Source organism: Electrona antarctica (assembly GCF_951216825.1).
Source record: "Electrona antarctica genome assembly, chromosome: 1".
In the NCBI taxonomy this organism is placed as follows: Eukaryota; Metazoa; Chordata; class Actinopteri; order Myctophiformes; family Myctophidae; genus Electrona; species Electrona antarctica.
The window spans coordinates 45,949,539-45,967,314 of record NC_136806.1 but is presented as its reverse complement, the minus strand read 5'-3'; the positions used below and the strand labels follow the sequence as shown (position 1 = coordinate 45,967,314).

Here is a 17,776-nt window from a genome sequence, read left to right as displayed (position 1 = left end):
TCTTGAAAAACATTTTAAAATAGTTCAACTAGCCAATTTACATCACCACGTGAGCTTGTAGATCGGCTATTTGAAGGTTTTTCAAAATAGTTAAACATTTTAGGGATAAGGGTAAGATATAGCACGTCTTGGTCTTTGACATGAAGCCAAGAGGAGCTAGGGATTGAACCGGGGACCTTCCGGTTCCCAAACAGACAACTCTGCTGCCGACTGGAGAGGTATAGTCAAAGAGACTGGATTTTATACACACGTATTCAGAATATACAGTCAGGACTCATAGTCTTGTTTCACTTACATCATTTATTGGAATTGGATGTAGTCTACAAAAATCAATTGGGCATATAAATATATTTATAGCTTGTCCTCCTGAGATGTGAATCATTTGTACAGAAAATATTTTTCCCTTCAGTGTGTTGGTCCTTCGCATTAAGGCACAGCCTCAAAGTTAATACCATCAGTGTCCTGCAAACACCCCTGTATGAATTTACCACGTCTTTAAACACATTACTTTGATTGTCCCCAAAATATGAAATGTGCCAGGAGGTGAAGGGCTGAATACATCATTGAAAATGTCTCCAGAGAAAATCACTTGTAACCTTTAACAGTTTAATTCCTTAAAAGTAGTTGTTGAATCCATTGATAGATCAAATGGGTCCTTTGACAACAAGACATGGCACACCGAGTGAACAAATACATTTTATATAAAATTGCACTCCGCTAATTACTCAAGTGCTACATGTAAATACAAAATGCACGTTATATTAAAGTGACATCCAGGATTTCTTTCCCTTCCATGTAGATTAAGCCTTCTGCTCAACCTGTCATCCCTTTGTATTCAGTCTCAATCCTCCATCTGTTCCGTTAACTTTAGTGTCTGTTCATCACAGACATCATGCCTTCTGCCTAGTCGCTTTCATCCATCTCTTTAGTTTGTCTTTTCATCCCTGCAGTGAGGTAGAGAAGCTGCAGCTTCATGGCCTCGAGTAGACTCGGAGACTGGACAGGGAAGAGAACCATAAAATACGAAGTGAAATAATACATTACACACACACGCACGCACGCACGCACCAAATCGAAGGAATCACCAAATAAAAAACCTTAACAAATCTGACCTTGAGTCAAACCATGAAGAGTCAAGTAAATCACACTATTATTCCCCCCCCCTCCTTTATATTAAGATAGCCATGAAGAGGACAAACTCACATGATTAAAGTTGGCCATCTTTTTCATCATCAGGCTGTGTTCAGTCATAGTGAGGTTATAAATGTTGATGTCCTGAGCAGGGTCGTCATCTAACATGTACAACTCTCCACCATGAACGTCAGATACATTCACCTGAACAGGCAGACAAAATAAATATCTAGCCAAACTGATACAAATATTCCCATTTACCGAGACAGACCGATGAATAAACATTTTCATTGGGCAGAAACGCATCTCCAGATCTTTGTTTTTTGTAAAAAGTATGCATTGTGAGCTTATGCCAATAAGCTTCATGCATTGTTCCTATAATGACATGGCATACCCCCAAAATAGGAACACAAGGTTGAAAGTGGTTAAGTCCTTCAGTGGGGTTTATAAATATTTAACCAATGAAATAAATAAAATAACAGCTTGTGATAAAAACATTTCCTAAAACACAGATGCCTGGACCGGACTCTCTCAATGGTTGGGATGTTCATCTGTGAACCTGTTGGCTTAAGATGAAATGCTGCTAGAGCCTTCTTCCTGAGCCTATATAATTCCTATTATCCCAGGGTTTTGTCCTCAGCCTGAGAGGATCCAGAGCTGTCAAGAATTAAGATAGATACAGATGGCTGAACTGTTATTTTTTTAGCAAAGTCATTTTCTGTCCAGGTGATAAAATCTGTACCTGGTATGTTTGAGGGTTGAAGCCCAGCCACACTGTGTATCTGTAGTCCCATGATCGTAGAGAATAACCCATTATCTTTATGTCCTTCAGGTCAGGGAGATCAGAGTTCCACTGGAAGGAAAACAAAGAAAATAGTCAACATGTTTGGCAGGAACATGTGTGAGCGATGCATCCACCCATCCCTGTATACCTGAGGAGTATCAGCAGGTCTTGGGTACTGACTGAAAGATATCTCTTCCTCATCCTTTCCCTTCTCCCTATGTCTGAAGGTGTAGGCCAGGTTGTCTCCCTCAGTGCACAGCTCCTCCTGGAAGGACCAAGGGTATGAGAGAAGACTTTAAATGAAAGTTATAGGAAAGAATTGCAGAGTCAATATGAAAACGCGCGTCTTTCAACTCTAAACAAGGAAAGCGCTGGAATAAATGCCTGAGTAAATGCTACCTTGAAGGAATCATCATCACAAGGCTCTGGGGCTCTCAAGCCAGCCATGTAGGACATAGTAGGGAACACATCAACCAGCTCCACAACATTCCTTATTACTTGGTCATCTAGAGAGACAGAAAGAGACAACGATTAGGGTAGTGAATGTTTGCTTTGAACGATGAATTAAGATTAGTACAAAATCCTTTTCTTTTTTTGAAATATGATTTCCAAGTATTAAAATGTAAACAGCTTTGGCAAGTGTCTTGCTGTCCAAATACTGCATAACAACTTGCATTTCTGTCACATTTTAATCTGGTTAGAGATCAAGTCCAGAAAGGTCACAGGATTACACTTGGTTGACCATCATTTTGTCTCATTTATATTTCATTATAATTATTGTACTCTCATCAAATCTTAACTCTGTATGGCTCAAGAACGTTTGATTTATTAATTTGCACTCAGTCACTGGTGTAAGGGTCTTACTCTCAAATGTTTGTGCTGACAGGCTGAAAACATCCATAAAAGGGAAGTTAGACTGGTATTCGGGAGAGGCAGTCACTCCAGGAACATAGAACATCAGAGGCACCCGAGTTACGACATCAAAATTAGAGTATTTAGCCCATTCACCATGCTCTCCTAATGACCAACCTGGAATATAGAGAAATGGAGACAAGAACACGAGTTAGTGCTGCTTTGAGTTACGATATCTCCTCATGATCAGGATCCCATCTCCCAGGCAGTGTAGTTTGGTTCCAAACAATGCAGTTTAGAATCCAAATGTTGAATACATTCGACATTATAGTGAAGACAAGATAAGCGGGTGAAGATATTGTATATAGATGACGGGCAACATGGGTCATTAATTAGATTCAAATCCATGATGTTACAAATACATCTCTACCTACACAGACTTATCAATTTTAATAGGTTGAGACAATGTCTTAAAAGGAAAATTCCATGCTAGAAGGCTTTCTTACCTTTATTTGTAGTTAAGTCCCCACCAAAGAGGTCCAGGTGTTATTTTGTGCAAAAGCACATTATTGGCCATTTACCCTACCATAAGCTCTCAATTAATTGAATTGCATGGGGCATTGTGCCAATTTGCTTATTTCCATCGCTCAAAAATCAATTTGTTTTGTATACATCCTCTCTTCATAATGTAAATAGTATCCCAAGCAGCACACTTTACTACTTATTTTGATGGAAATAAGCTAATTAGATTAGGAAAACCAAACCCCCATTGAGGGCTTATATTAGGGGAAATAGCCAATAATGCACTTTTGCACAAAATAACACTTGGACCTCTTTCGTGGGGACGTAACAACTACAAATAAGGTAAGAAAGCCTTCTAGCATTGAATTATCCTTTAAGCAGCATTTGTCCCTTACAGTTTTGAGGGGCACCCTTTGGAAACTTATGATACTATACTGTAACCACACTGCCATCCACAGGGGAATGAGTGTATTGCAGGTATGCAAGTATGGGGACCCTTGTACGTTTTCTCTTTTGTGTCTGGTATACCTCCCTTTACATTTTCCTAATTTAAAAATCATTTAACCATCTATAAAACGTAACAAGCAGAACGTGAAAGGAGAGCAGGGGGAACTACATGAATATACTTTGTCACCCTAATAACATTCGTGTGTCCACTGTCCAAAATTGTCACCATGTATACAACATATTGCTCTGTGGTCTGTTTGTCTATTCATGGTGCATACTCACCATGATCTGAAGAGAAGACCACCATTGTGTTGCTAGCCAAGTCGAAATCATCCAGAGCACTGAGCAGTCGTCCAACCTGAGCGTCCATATAGGACACTGCAGCAAAGTAGTGCTGACGGATACGCAACTATAGGATAATGAGACAGACGGAAAAACCTGTCAGACAGTTACATGTGTCAAGATCTAGTGCAGTGTTATACACCAAACCCAACCCAAAAAAAAAGCATCCGTACACACGCTTTATTGCGCGGTGCACAGGTTTGTGCGCATTGGAGTGCACTGGTGGTCTGTGTCCCATTTTAAATAGCTCCTAAAGACTCATTTTTACAAAGCTGCATTTTAACCCCTTATCCATGTGATTTGTGACTTTTTTTATTGTCATCTTCTGTTGTGTTTTATCGACACACTTTATTGTATTTTGTGCCTTTATGATCCATGCTGTTTTTATATATTTTTTGTTAAGCACTTTGTGACTTGCTCTTAAAAGCTGCTGTACAAATACAGTCATACACTCTAAAACAGTGGTGCACAATTTTTCATATAGAGTGGTGATGGCATACAGTGAAGGTACGACCTGATGATGGCAGAACCACATAGTCAAAAAATACTAACAGACTGTCATGTTCATACTGTACCTGGAAGTCCTTAGGGATTGGTCCATAAGGAAAGCTGATGTTGAGAGCTGCGACATCCTCTCTCAACCTCAGGTCCATCCAGGGGTTGTAGGCCACGGGGGGAAGGAGATTAGGAACATCTGCATCAGGAGCCAGTGTCATTTTATCTATGGGATACAGACTCAGGTACTCCTGAAGATTTAAACAAAATGATATGCCATTAGTATGTTGCCTGAGGAAAAAAGGTGCCATCGAGAAGCCATAAGACACTTTGTGAGGGATAGTCAGGACAGTGTTTATAATGTGAATTTAATTCCTTGTGCTGCTCAAGGAGCCGGCACTGTAGAATGTACACCTTAAATGTCACGGTCACAACATTATAAGACCATCTTAAATATTTGGAGTTTAAACCAGATGCAAAATGAATATCATGCAGACGATTGACTCAATTTGCAAGTGTTGTAGTACAGTTGTACTGGTAAAGGATGCTCAAACCACCATCTTACAGAGATTTAAGCATAGCAATGTTTCCTCCATGTCACCAGGTTAGAGAAAGTGAAACTTAATAGTGGAGCTCAGGTAGTAATGCTGCATCTTGGTCACCTATATCTTGATCACCCATTTACTGAGTCATACATCTGTAGGGCAGGACCGAGCCCAGCCAAAGATACTTGCATAAACACATTAACTAGTGTCTGTATGCCGTTCTCTTGTCCACAGAGAATTTTGCATCCTATTGAGTGAATGGTATTGTCCCTGTACAAATGTGCATTGTTTGTAGTCATTACGGAGCAATATAAAAATTTATTTGCGTCATTCAATATAGTTGGCACTTATTATATTAAACGCAGCAACCCAGTCTTCACAGCATTGTAACAACCCATTTTCTTTTTTGCAAATCAAAGGAGTAGGCAGTCCACTATAACCCAGTCATTTCAGCTTTAGCAATGGTGACATGTTTCAGATATTATGATGAATAATGACACCATAAAGATATTTATATGAACTAAGTTAACTATGATAAACATTTTTCAAGCACTGTCCTCACAGTCTTATCAATTAATTCCCTAGTAACCATTGTATAAACTCATCCCTCAAAATATTCTTAGTCTTTTCAACAGACATTACTACTAGAATTATTCTGCGGCTGTAAGTAAAGGTGGGTGCATGTGAAGTCCTGGCACTGCCTGGTGCGTTTTGTGATACTTGGGGGGGTTGGTGTAAACTAATGTAAGCAGGGGTGTGTCGAGTTCTACAGTTATACGCTATATACATAGTGTGCCGGAAGTTTTGGGGCAAAAAGCATACATCGTCTGTTAACCATTTCATTCACTGACCACACACACACGAGCGTACAGCCTATACGTGCACATGTCGCGCAGGAAATAATTACCGTCTGAAAAAACCTAGACTACAGCACTGAAGTGACAAGTTTCAATAGGTTTTGCACTGGGCATGTGGTGATCACCCCATTTTACAAGGATGGACGATGGGGTGCCGTGTCTGATCTTCACATTCTCCTCACAGCAGAGCAATAAGATCTGCCCCGAGTGTTCCTTTCTGCCATTACAATTTCCTGTTAATTAAATGATACACATCTGTGCTTTGGGCAAGCAGGGGTAGAGAGGTTGAATTGGTTGCTGGGGGGGGGATATGCCCATGTTGAGGTAGCATAGGTTAGGAAATAGTAATGTCTTATCCAGTCATATTGAGCTCAAATGACCATTTCAAGGAAGGCAGAAATTTGATTTCGTTCAAATCTGATCTACTGTAAGTGGTCTGGTTATTGGAGTGAGTCAGTGAGCCAATGATTTGGCGCTCACATGCTTACAGTATGTATCATCATCCGACTGTAGCGTGATAATTTTGTTACAGTGCCTTGTTGTCCAACAGTGAGTTGGTGTCACATGTTCATCTAGTTTTCAGACCAATGTGAACAACTGCAATTACCATGCATCTGATTATCTTTTTAAATGCCAATTCTGACAGGACAGGTCAATAACGGCAATTTCAATTAGACTAGCAATTGTGATTCAGCTTTAATGGTCTTTAAAACAGTGATTCTGAATGGACCAATTACTGTAGTTACAGACAGATGGAGGAGGTTGTGTAAGTGTGACTCTGATAGGACCACTATGATAGCAATTATTATGAGACTAATTTGTAAGGGTGAGTCCGAATGGATGTCTTTAACAGATTCGAGACAATTCATAATGGTGATTCCAATTGGAGGCTTTGATTCACATGGATTGGCTAGCAATGGGTTTGCTGCTTGTACAGCTTGATAACAGTGTTTCTACAATAAACAACTCATGTATATATGAACCAATGTACCTCAGGTATCCTGAAAGGAATATGTGGTTTATGAAATCCCACAGCTAGGAAGAATGGTGCATCATCATTGACCCTGGTTTTCAGCAGCCTTATTGCCTCTTCTGTACTCTCCATGTCAGGCAGGGTTCCTCCTGGCTGCTCAGTTACATTCACGGCACATAGCACATTTGAATGAAGCTTACCGTCTGGTCCCTTACACACCTAAATAAGGAAAACGTAATGTTAATATACAATAAAAGACAATAATTTGTTCTTGTACGCTACTCTGTTACGCTGACAGCACAAGGAGGGTTTACAACATGGTTTATTTGACAACCAGCAAATGATTGTATAGTTATCAAGCTATAGTTTTTTTTCCCACGCACTTCACAAACATGATCATATTTTCTAAGAAGGATGAGCACCCTGACATCAGGACTGCTTATCAAAAGAGTTCCTTTTTATCCAGTATTCAACTAGAGCAGCGGTTCCCAAACCTTTTTGGCCACGCACCCCCTGTTACAGTACCTCCTGACCTAGCTGACGCACCCCCTGTTACAGTACCTCCTGACCTAGCTGACGCACCCCCTGTTACAGTACCTCCTGACCTAGCTGACGCACCCCCTGTTACAGTACCTCCTGACCTAGCTGACGCACCCCCTGTTACAGTACCTCCTGACCTAGCTGACGCACCCCCTGTTACAGTACCTCCTGACCTAGCTGACGCACCCCCTGTTACAGTACCTCCTGACCTAGCTGACGCACCCCCTGTTACAGTACCTCCTGACCTAGCTGACGCACCCCGTTACAGTACCTCCTGACCTAGCTGACACACCCCGTTACAGTACCTCCTGACCTAGCTGACACACCCCCTGTTACAGTACCTCCTGACCTAGCTGACGCACCCCGTTACAGTACCTCCTGACCTAGCTGACGCACCCCCTGTTACAGTACCTCCTGACCTAGCTGATGCACCCCGTTACAGTACCTCCTGACCTAGCTGACGCACCCCCTGTTACAGTACCTCCTGACCTAGCTGACGCACCCCCTGTTACAGTACCTCCTGACCTAGCTGACGCACCCCCTGTTACAGTACCTCCTGACCTAGCTGACGCACCCCCTGTTACAGTACCTCCTGACCGAGCTGACACAACCCCTGTTACAGTACCTCCTGACCTAGCTGACGCACCCCCTGTTACAGTACCTCCTGACCTAGCTGACGCACCCCCCCCCCCCCCCACATGGAAATAGAAATTGCATAAGCTATATAGAGACATGCAACCTGAATATGGCAAATGTATATACAACATAGGCTATATTCTGCATATACTTGCCTTATATTGGCATAATATGTTAATATATTTCAAATACAACCATAGCACCACCAAGAGCCTTTTCATGTCGCGCAACCCCTAGAAGGCGCCCGCGCCCCGCGCACCACAGTTTGGGAACCACTGAACTAGAGGGTAACAAAGTATTATCCCATAAATGTACCTTTTGTTTTTCATGTATGAACGAGGGGGGGTGATAAGGAGGGATGGACCAGCTGTAGGGGTAGTCATCGGTGTGGTTGGAGGCAATGCCTAGTAAAATAAGCATTTCTTGTTATTTTCTGACAAAAACCAAATCAGTTGGACAGGACCAAAATGTTATAGATTCAGTAAAACTTTTTGTAAGTTAAAACAGTGTGCAGGACTTTTTCCTACACAATTGTCATTGGAAGCAGGTGTGCAAGAGACCTCTTTCAATAGACTTGTTTATTTTCTAAATTATATTACGCTCACCCAATACCCACCCTAACAGGAGGTCAGAGATTGAATCTTACCTGGATGAAATATCTTGCCCACAGACATGGTAGTGTATCCTGTGGATTTAAAGTACTGTGGCATGGTGGTGTAGTTGCCAGCATGTACTCTCCAGTAAGAGTTAAAGTCATAAAGTCTGGTTGTGTCTGGCCTCCGACTGGTCAGCATAGAGGTGCGACTGGGGCCACATACAGCTTGCTGACAGCGAGACCAGGAGAATGAGACACAAAAAGACAAATACTGATACTGTACAAACCTTATCATGAAGCACTAAACAATGCTATGCCTTGCCCTATGCATAATTCAACAGTCAGTGTGCACCCAGTCACTCGCACACAGGCGAGACCAACTGCTGGAAATTATTGACAACTTTATCAATACACAGGCCACTTAATCACTATGCAATAACTCTTTGCACAGCATTGCAACTGATAAGCAACTTCACTGACCTGGGCATATGCATTTAAAAAGACTTGGCTTTTGGAAGCCAATTGATCAATGTTTGGTGATTTCACTACTGTGTCCCCATAGCAACCCAGGGATGTCCTCAGATCATCTGCCATGATGAAAAGAACATTTCTCCTCTCTGAAAACAAAAACATGGTTTAAAATGATCTACTGGTCACTTCAAGTGGGAACTATAATTTCTGGATGGTTATGGACTTATGCCAGTATAATAATTTCGTTGCATGTGGAATGGGATGGAATGAGTCGACAAAGTGTACAGCAGCAGACAGTGTCTGAGTGGGGTATCGTTCATTATATTTCAACAATATAAAATATATTTTATATTGTAACAAACTCGTTTGTTTAGGTTATGGATGTGCACTGCAGTCCACCACTGAACTCAACAGGCTACCAGCTACTTTCAGACTTCCTACACAATAACACAGCATATTAGTTGACCATATGAAATTATGAACAAATAAGACAAACGTTATAAAGTTAGGTTAAAGGTTTTCTACCCAATTAACCAACTTTACCTCTTGCAACGACGGCCATGCAATGCAGAATCAGGAGGCAAAGACATTTCTGCATGAACAAAAACATCCTGTTGTACCGAAGAAGATTTAAGACAACCTTCTAATGTAATTTACGTTAACGTTGATTTAATCTCGTACTTCATGGACATCTACGACGAGACGTGCGCGTCTGCTGACAAGTGCCAACAAATCTAATCAGCTGAGTTTGCTCTTTAAATTACTTCCTGATTAGGTGCGTCCACCGATTCCTGCATTTTCATTGGTCTACTTAGAGGCCGCTCCGCCCAGCAATGCTAATCATATTAGTGAAATGATGAATCATTATTCTGTTTCAGTCACATTCAGTGTCATTGAAAGAGAACGACACTGAGAATGAGTCTGCCTCTATAATTTACTGTAGCCTACTGTGGAAGGAAAATGTTGCCTTTATTATGACAAAAATAGGACATTTTCTTATTGAATCAGTTGATCGGTTCATTGCGTCCTGTTGCCCTGATTTTCTATTTGATTTATTTGACACTGTACGTGTACTGTACACAATAGTTACAGAGCACCTACACAGTAAAATCGTCAGTGTTCATTTAACTTGGGATTCAACTTTAAAACTGTATATTTTACAAGACTTTACACTACAGTGTAATTCCCTTGCCTGTCTTATGGGTGCAGCATTTCTACAGTATCCGAATTTAACCAAAACACAGGAGGTGACGTAGGCTCATAGGCTGGCCATCTGGCCATGCCCCCCCTCCCTTTTTATTTCAAACAAATATGGCGGACAACGCGACCATTGAAAACAATGAAAAGAGTAGTAATGAATTATCTAAAAAGAAGCTGAAACGTGATTTGGATGTGGAAGACCATGGGGATGGAGTGGAATGTGGAGCAAATATCCTGTCTGGTTTCAAAACAACCCGAGTTTTGAGAGAATCTGCACGGGAGAAGACCATATTTATCCATGGAAAGGTAACGTATCTAACCGTAGCGTTACTACAGAATTTCTACAGAATGTCCGTTTTTGTATTACTGCTCCGTAAGATTGCATTCGGAAAACATGGCACATGCTGATTGAAAAAGCAATTTAAACTGGTGCGCGTGGTGGCGATGAATGAATTAGTTCGGCTCTATAGTTCGGATTTATGTCCCGCCTCCCACCTCGTTCATTGGCCAGGAGTTTTGCTGTCACTCAAACACTACCGGAAGGCGGGTGACGCACAGTCAGTCAGTCAGTCGGCGTGAGCGTAATAAGCTGGCGTATAACATTGAAACAAACAAACAGCTCTTACATTAATTAATGGACTGGAGACGAGACTGCAGCCAGCTCATCTCCGCGTAGAACCACTGAGGCAATTTTATTAATGAATATATTAATACGAAGAAAACGGTGCCAAGTATGCCCAAAGTGTGTTTATACCCGCGGTGCTTCAACCGGCAGAAGACGAATTCAACTGTTACATTTCACCAACTGCCTCGAGACCCTGAAGTTCTGCAGTTGTGGCTAAGCGCAATGTCTATAAATGATGTGGAATCACCGAGCTTACGTTCACGGGATGTCCGTGTGTGTAGTGAACACTTTTCTGACGAGGACTACCGTACCCCGACTAGAGGACAACAGAAATCTAAACTTTTGAAATCTTTCGCTGTTCCATTTACTTTTGTCGACCCTGGAAGACTTATAGAAGTCTTCCAGGTAGAAGTTCCAGTGACAACAATAGTAAAGGTAGAAGTTCCAGTGACAACAATAGTAAAGGTAACTAACTGGATAACTCACTCACCCCTTTTCCACCTCAGAGTCAAAAGTGTCATCTCACCCCGAAAGTCCGGGCATGTCGCCCGGGGTGAGATGTCTCTACTTTCGTGGTGAGTTATCCACTGACTAGTCCCACTGTTATGTCCTCTGTGACAGAGAGAGCGCGCAAGAGGGTGTGGAGTCTGTGGACATTAGATGGCAGTAGTAGTTTTTGAGTGGTGTAAACCACTCCAACAACTGGCTTTGTACCCGTGTCTGTTCGTACCAAAAAAAATGACCCGTGTCTGTTCGTACCAAAAAAAATGAGCATGGTTGCTATGGTCACCCAGTTCACACGGGTGTGATTTCATTACGTCAGACATTACGTCAGACCACAGCTGATCAGTCTATATAAGACCTTACACCACTCAGTTCACACGGGTGTGATTTTTTTGAATATGAATAGTTTACTGAATATTTCTACTTTTACTGTGTGTAAAGTGTTTACACCTTTATTAGTTTGTTTTACAAGGTTATTATTATGAAAGCAAAGCACTACCTAACACTAGATGTAGCCTACTTAACAACTTGAGTACTTCCACTCAAGTGGTTACTGATCAATTTTAAATGTCAAAGTTTCACTCAATCACAGCTTATTTTACAATGTCTCATAGTAATTTATACTTTCATATGTGGTCAGTAAATCATAAGGTGAGCTGTCCGCATCTCTTGGATGAGCTGTCCGTCTCTTGGGCGAGCTGTCCGTCTCTTGGGCGAGCTGTCCGTCTCTTGGGAATACTGGTTAACTCACCCCTTTACTACCCCTTTACCAACTCACTGTAGAGACATCTCACCCCGACATGTCAAAAAGTGAAAACATATCAGAGTTATCCAGTATTCAAACTAAATGGAACAGCAAAAGATTCATGTGGAAGTGAGCTAAACGGTGAGGTGATAAGTTGGTCGATTTGCTTTTTTTTAATACAATATAATAAAAAAATATATCAATTGAAATGACAGTCTGACATGGTTGAAGGGCTCATGGACTAGAAACCTGAACATGCTGGGAGTCAGTGGGACCCTGGACCCAGCCCATGCAGTTGACTGGTGATTCTCGTATTTTCCACTCGTTTATGGATTTGAATTACTGGGCACAGTTCCAAAGAAGTGGTAGACGAGATCAAGGGGCCTGCCCTAAACGGTACCGGTTATTGAAACACTCTAGTCTGTAGGTTCTCAAAACAGACTATAGAAACTTGCAAGATCTTCTGTTGCAAATGGCTCATAATATATAAAATCAAAGACAACTGTAATATTGTATTTATTGGAATGGCCTATTCCTAATGGATTTTATTTGTCTGATTTATTGTAACTATATAACAAATTATATCAAAATGTGAGTTGATGACACTGAATTATGTGCATGACGTGATACCTGGGAAACAAAAGGGGGCCGATCATTTGTGTCCCTATCTTAATATTAAAATGGTTGTTGATAGATTGATAGGCCTAGTACGGCATAGTGCATATGAATCCCATAAATAACGATAGCGATTAATTATACTGTCCTTACAACACCAGACGAGAAACGATATGTAAACTTGAGCAGTCAGTGAGATTGCTTGACTGAAACTGCCGTTACACATTTTTAATTATGACTTTCATCCATGTCCCCAGCTGGAAGACCAGGAGGCCGTGGTGATCCTAGAGAAGACTCCCATCTCAGAGGACAGCTTGTCTGAGCTGTTCAGTGGTTCCAGGATGAAACTGGACATGAAAAATGATATCTACAGTACTTACCAGCTCCAGCCCCCTGCCCATCTCAATAGTATGGCCACCTACACACACTGTTCTGTCATTTTCTCTCAAAATGGCAATCCTCTTTGCCTGTGAGTCAGTGTAATTGAATGCTGGAATTCTGCCTAGAATGCTTGTAGTAAGATGCAGTGAATAGTGAATACTGTAGCAACTGTAGGCCTGTTGTTGACAGACCTGGCTTCTTTTGTGTTGCAGAGATCAAGACAACAGTGGTGTGTCCAGCCACAGAAAAACATGTGAAGAAGTACCAGAGTCAGGAGATTTTTCTGGTGAAGGAGACCGAAGAGGACTACAACAACATCACTCTGCCATACATACAACAGCAGAGCTTTAGTATTCAGGTCAGTTAACATACGTAAGTTGTTAAAGGTGTATTTCACTTTACAAAACCTTCTGGGGTCATTTTAACGTCTGCTCTGACTTTTCTGTGCACCCGAGACAGTTTTTAAATTGCTGCTTGATTTTAGATATTTGATATTAATTTTATCTGACTGAATGGGCTTATGAGGGTGCAATTGTGCATGTCTGATAAAAATGAATATCAAATACTAACAAACAAAACAATAACTAGTATTAGTTATTATTATAGATTGGTTTAAATGAGTCCAACAGGACTCATTTAAACAAATCAGATTCCAATCTGGATGTGGCTCAGATCTGATTCAGGCTGGATTTGGCTGCCAGTGTAAATGGGGCCTTAGATTTAGGCATAACGATTTCCAAGCATGGACAGTATTCACACTCCTAAAATCTAACACACCCATTATTAATTAGGTCAGTTGCAGCTATGTTTTTACAATACGGTGTACTATAAGCCAAAGTCAGTCTTATGCAGTCAAGAGTCTTGACTCTACGATGTATTTAATCATGGTGTAGTTTATAACCTGAACTGGAAAACAAACTACAAAAATCAAGTAATTAATTGGACCGTTTTGTCATAATTCTTTGCATAACTGTGTCCTCCAGTGGGTGTTCAACATTCTGGAGAAGAAGGCAGAGGCTGATCGGATTGTTTTTGAAGATCCAGACTCGCAGCTTGGCTTTGTGCTCCTACCAGACTTCAAATGGGACCAAAAACAGGTTGGAGAGATAAGATGGATAGAACAACAAATTAACTTAATTAGCAAATTGCCAATGTGATGTGAACTTGTGTGTTCACATCACATGTGATGTGCTAAATCGGGACGCCATGTTGAGCGTGGAAATCATTGACATTGGGTTCAGACATATGTAATTTCCAGTCTAAATCTATAAGGTATTCTTAGTTTGTTTTTAATTTCATCCATCACCCAAAGCACTGATATAGCTCCTCTGTCCTCTCCAGAATGATAACCTGTACCTGATTGCAATAGCTCATCAGAGAGGGATCAAGAGCCTCCGAGACCTGACCCCAAAGCATGTTCCCCTTCTCAAGAACATCCTTAAGAAGGGAGAGGTGAGAGTGAGATATTTATTTCCTTTTAAAATGAGAGAGGGCAGGCCCACTCCCTCAGTGGACAGTAAGTAGTAGTAGTAGTAGGAAGTGGTGGGGTTCTAAATTGGCATTTTCAGGTGGGTTGCCAATTTCATCCAATCACGAGAGAGTACCCATTTATCACTTTAAGTTTTATAGTGTTCCGTTTCCAATTTTGCCTGCTCATTTCATTTTGTCATCACTTCCCATATTCATTTGTTAGTTTATGCTGTATATTGTATAAATGTGTATCTGAAATGCATTTTCTTTTTACTAAAGAGCTGGAGAGATAAACTCAGCTTAAACTGAACTTTGGTCCATTATTTCTCCACTTTAATAATACCAATTGGCATTGTATTTGATATCATTTTATCTATCCTATCCTTGATTAGTCACCTTTACAACGAGGTATAGATTGTAAGGATCAGGCTTTTGTGGAATGAGCAACACAACTAAACGTGTGGGTAGCGCCTCCAAAAGAACAGTGATGTAAATAGGGTGCGTTTTGCGTCCCAAAACGCACTTTATAGTTTTGGGCCGCAATACACCAACAACCTCTGCGTCCACGGGATGCACTACTTACTCAGCATACACAGTAATAATAATCCACGTGAAAAAAAAGAAATCGCGGGGGGGGGAAATGCGGTAAAACAATAATCTACGGACACGATAATTTTGCATGCCCGCATCCGACCTCATCCTATGTTATAAAAAATAAAATCCACGTAGGAATCGTTGAAGAACCACTAGTCTGTAACTAACCTCGCCTCACCAGGCTTTCCACCACCTCGGAGGAAAGCCTGGTCTCTGTTTCAAAAGTCCGCATGATCCGGTCGGGAGCGGATGATATCGTTACGTCATGTTGTAGTATTGTTTTGTAGTCGACAGGCAGGAACAACAGGCGCGACTTCCTTTTCCCTCAAACCGATTTGTCTTTTATTAAGAAAAATCGGTTTGAGGGAAAAGGAAGTTGCCACCTGTTGTTCCTGCCTGTCGACTATCATCCGCTCCCGACAGGATCATATACCCAAATGAAATGGTGCCCAGGCTAGTCTGTAACAACACAGTGCGCTGCTGTGCGCCGCCATGTTGGCTCTGAGCGCAGCCTCTAGATTAGAGCTGTTTAGAGACAGAGGGCCCTATTATGCGTGTCTTAAGTACCAGGTCTTATGACCTAACTTAAGACCTGGAGGCGTGGTCAATGCCATTTGGCTATTCTGAGTGGCCAAACAGCATTGACCACGCCTCCAGGTCTTAAGTTAGGTCATAAGACCTGGTACTTAAGACACGCATAATAGGGCCCAGTGAGTGATGACAATGGAGTGATCAGTGACGCATGCAGCCCCACGAATAAGCAGTGAACGGAGATGTCGCAACTCTCTCAACTAAACGGCGCTGCCTCCGACAGAAATATTTAGTGGAACATGTTTTAGTGTGACAAGCAGGCCCGATTCAATGGGAAACACACATTGTGTAACACACGCCGATATTTTGACTAAGTACAATAATTGCAACTGCAAACAACTTTTGGTTGGTATATTAACTCTCAAGACTTAAAATTGTTGTTAAACATCAGGGGTTCCCAAACTTTTTTGGCTTTGGTACCCCTTGGGGGGAAGAATCCCCCCCAAACGATTAATCGTTAATATTTAATTATACAAATCGATTTTCATTTTGGACACATTTACACATCCCTAGTATGGGATGCCATCCCACAGCAAAATGTGGCTAGGTTGGTTGACAAGCATGGTGCCAAGCTGTTGCAACTGCTTTTGGATCTTCCACCCGCTACCGAGTTCCCTAACACTGAGTGTAAAATTAATAAAGTGTAAAAATGGCCAATAACAATATGTGTGTTCAATACTTGTCTTTTTTTAAAACTTGTTTTCCTTATTACTGTGGCAGAGTGCAATCATCCAATCCACTAAACATCAAACATCAATGCTTTGATGCTTCACATCAAAGCAAGGGTTGAATACCAACCACCACATCCTTTGGAGGTGCTACCCACACGTTTAGCTGTGTTGCTCATTCCACGAACGCTCGTTCCTTACAATCTATACCTCGTTGTAAAGGTGAATAATCAACGATTAAAATGGTATAAAATACAATACTGATTGGTATTATTTTAGTGGAGAAATAATGGACCAAAGTTAAGTTTAGATACCCCTTTTACTGAATAAAGACTTTAACAATGATTGCGCATGCGTTACCAGTTAGCTAAAGAGCCAGGCCCGATAGGCAAGCAGCAATGCAGCACCCTTATGCAATCAATTTATCAATATGGACGGTGAAGTAACTGTTTCACTTGTGTTCCATCCTAGGAGACCATAATGCAGCGCTATGGGCTGCCAGCCTGGAAGCTGAGGGTGTACATCCACTACCAGCCGTCATACTACCACCTCCATGTCCATTTCACCGCGCTGGAATACGACGCACCTGGTTGTGATGTGACCCGGGCTCACCTCATCCAGAATGTCATCCAGAACCTGCAGTTGTACCCACAGTATTACAAAACCCAGACCCTGTCCTTCACCTCGAGAGAAGATGACGGACTGCTCAGCAAGTTCAAAGACGCTGGAAGGTTGTAGTGTACAGGATAAGAATGTGCTCTATAGTTATGGGTAGAATTTGGTGTTTAACTTTGTGTTTCATGAACAGTTCTTTATTGTTTGAAATAAATGTTACTAACTTTGTACAAAAATTGAATTATACAGTACGTCTGTATTGTGTTGACTGTAATGCCATTTTACTTTTGTTTGATTTTTTTTTTAAACAAACTACATGCTATGTCAAATGAATGGTTTATATTACATTAGGACTAGGTCTTAATCACATGGGTGATGGTTCTTTATAGACTTGAGACTTTTTGAAATAGCCAATCTACAAACTCTACAATCGATGTAGATCGGTTAGTGCTATTAAATTACACCCTTGGCTTGCACACTTGAGGGCGCTGTTGTATTGAACACGAGAATGCTGAAAAGGGTTGACCATAATGGGAATGCTGGCAAATAAGAACCTAAAATATGACGGGGGGGGGGGG

General features: G+C 41.3%; 2 protein-coding genes across 4 annotated transcripts; one reads left to right on the top strand and one right to left on the bottom strand.

The window, feature by feature from the left end:
- Positions 1–280: 280 nt before the first annotated feature.
- Positions 281–9,936, bottom strand: ids (iduronate 2-sulfatase). Its single transcript, XM_079500705.1, has 13 exons — positions 9,734–9,936; positions 9,200–9,336; positions 8,771–8,948; positions 8,440–8,528; positions 6,967–7,167; positions 4,654–4,824; positions 4,019–4,145; positions 2,780–2,944; positions 2,315–2,421; positions 2,064–2,180; positions 1,874–1,984; positions 1,204–1,335; positions 281–996 (listed from the first exon to the last, which is right to left on the bottom strand). The coding sequence occupies exons 1-13, from the start codon at positions 9,798–9,800 to the stop codon at positions 904–906; spliced, it is 1,695 nt and encodes a 564-aa protein (XP_079356831.1). The 5' UTR covers positions 9,801–9,936; the 3' UTR covers positions 281–903.
- A 521-nt stretch (positions 9,937–10,457) lies between these two features.
- dcps (decapping enzyme, scavenger) lies at positions 10,458–17,434 on the top strand. Of its 3 annotated transcripts, none has more exons than XM_079509414.1 (6): positions 10,458–10,696; positions 13,137–13,287; positions 13,473–13,618; positions 14,244–14,357; positions 14,602–14,712; positions 17,055–17,434. In XM_079509414.1, the coding sequence occupies exons 1-6, from the start codon at positions 10,502–10,504 to the stop codon at positions 17,319–17,321; spliced, it is 984 nt and encodes a 327-aa protein (XP_079365540.1). In that variant the 5' UTR covers positions 10,458–10,501; the 3' UTR covers positions 17,322–17,434. The 3 variants fall into 3 exon arrangements, with proteins under 3 accessions (XP_079365540.1, XP_079365539.1, XP_079365538.1); XM_079509413.1 differs by lacking the exon at positions 10,458–10,696 and adding an exon at positions 10,948–11,450; XM_079509412.1 differs by lacking the exon at positions 10,458–10,696 and adding an exon at positions 10,948–11,480.
- The last annotated feature ends 342 nt before the right edge of the window (positions 17,435–17,776 follow it).

Excerpts from the sequence above, each read along its gene's own strand:
- dcps (XM_079509412.1), top strand. The coding sequence starts at position 11,124 with ATGCCCAAAGTGTGTTTATACCCGCGGTGCTTCAACCGGCAGAAGACG. Across the intron at positions 11,481-13,136 it reads CAGTGACAACAATAGTAAAG|CTGGAAGACCAGGAGGCCGT; the intron begins GTAACTAACTGG and ends CCATGTCCCCAG. Across the intron at positions 14,358-14,601 it reads TCAAATGGGACCAAAAACAG|AATGATAACCTGTACCTGAT; the intron begins GTTGGAGAGATA and ends TGTCCTCTCCAG.
- ids (XM_079500705.1), bottom strand. The coding sequence starts at position 9,800 with ATGTTTTTGTTCATGCAGAAATGTCTTTGCCTCCTGATTCTGCATTGC. Across the intron at positions 8,949-9,199 it reads TTTTAAATGCATATGCCCAG|CAAGCTGTATGTGGCCCCAG; the intron begins GTCAGTGAAGTT and ends TCTCGCTGTCAG. Across the intron at positions 7,168-8,439 it reads TCATACATGAAAAACAAAAG|GTGTGTAAGGGACCAGACGG; the intron begins GTACATTTATGG and ends TTCCTTATTTAG.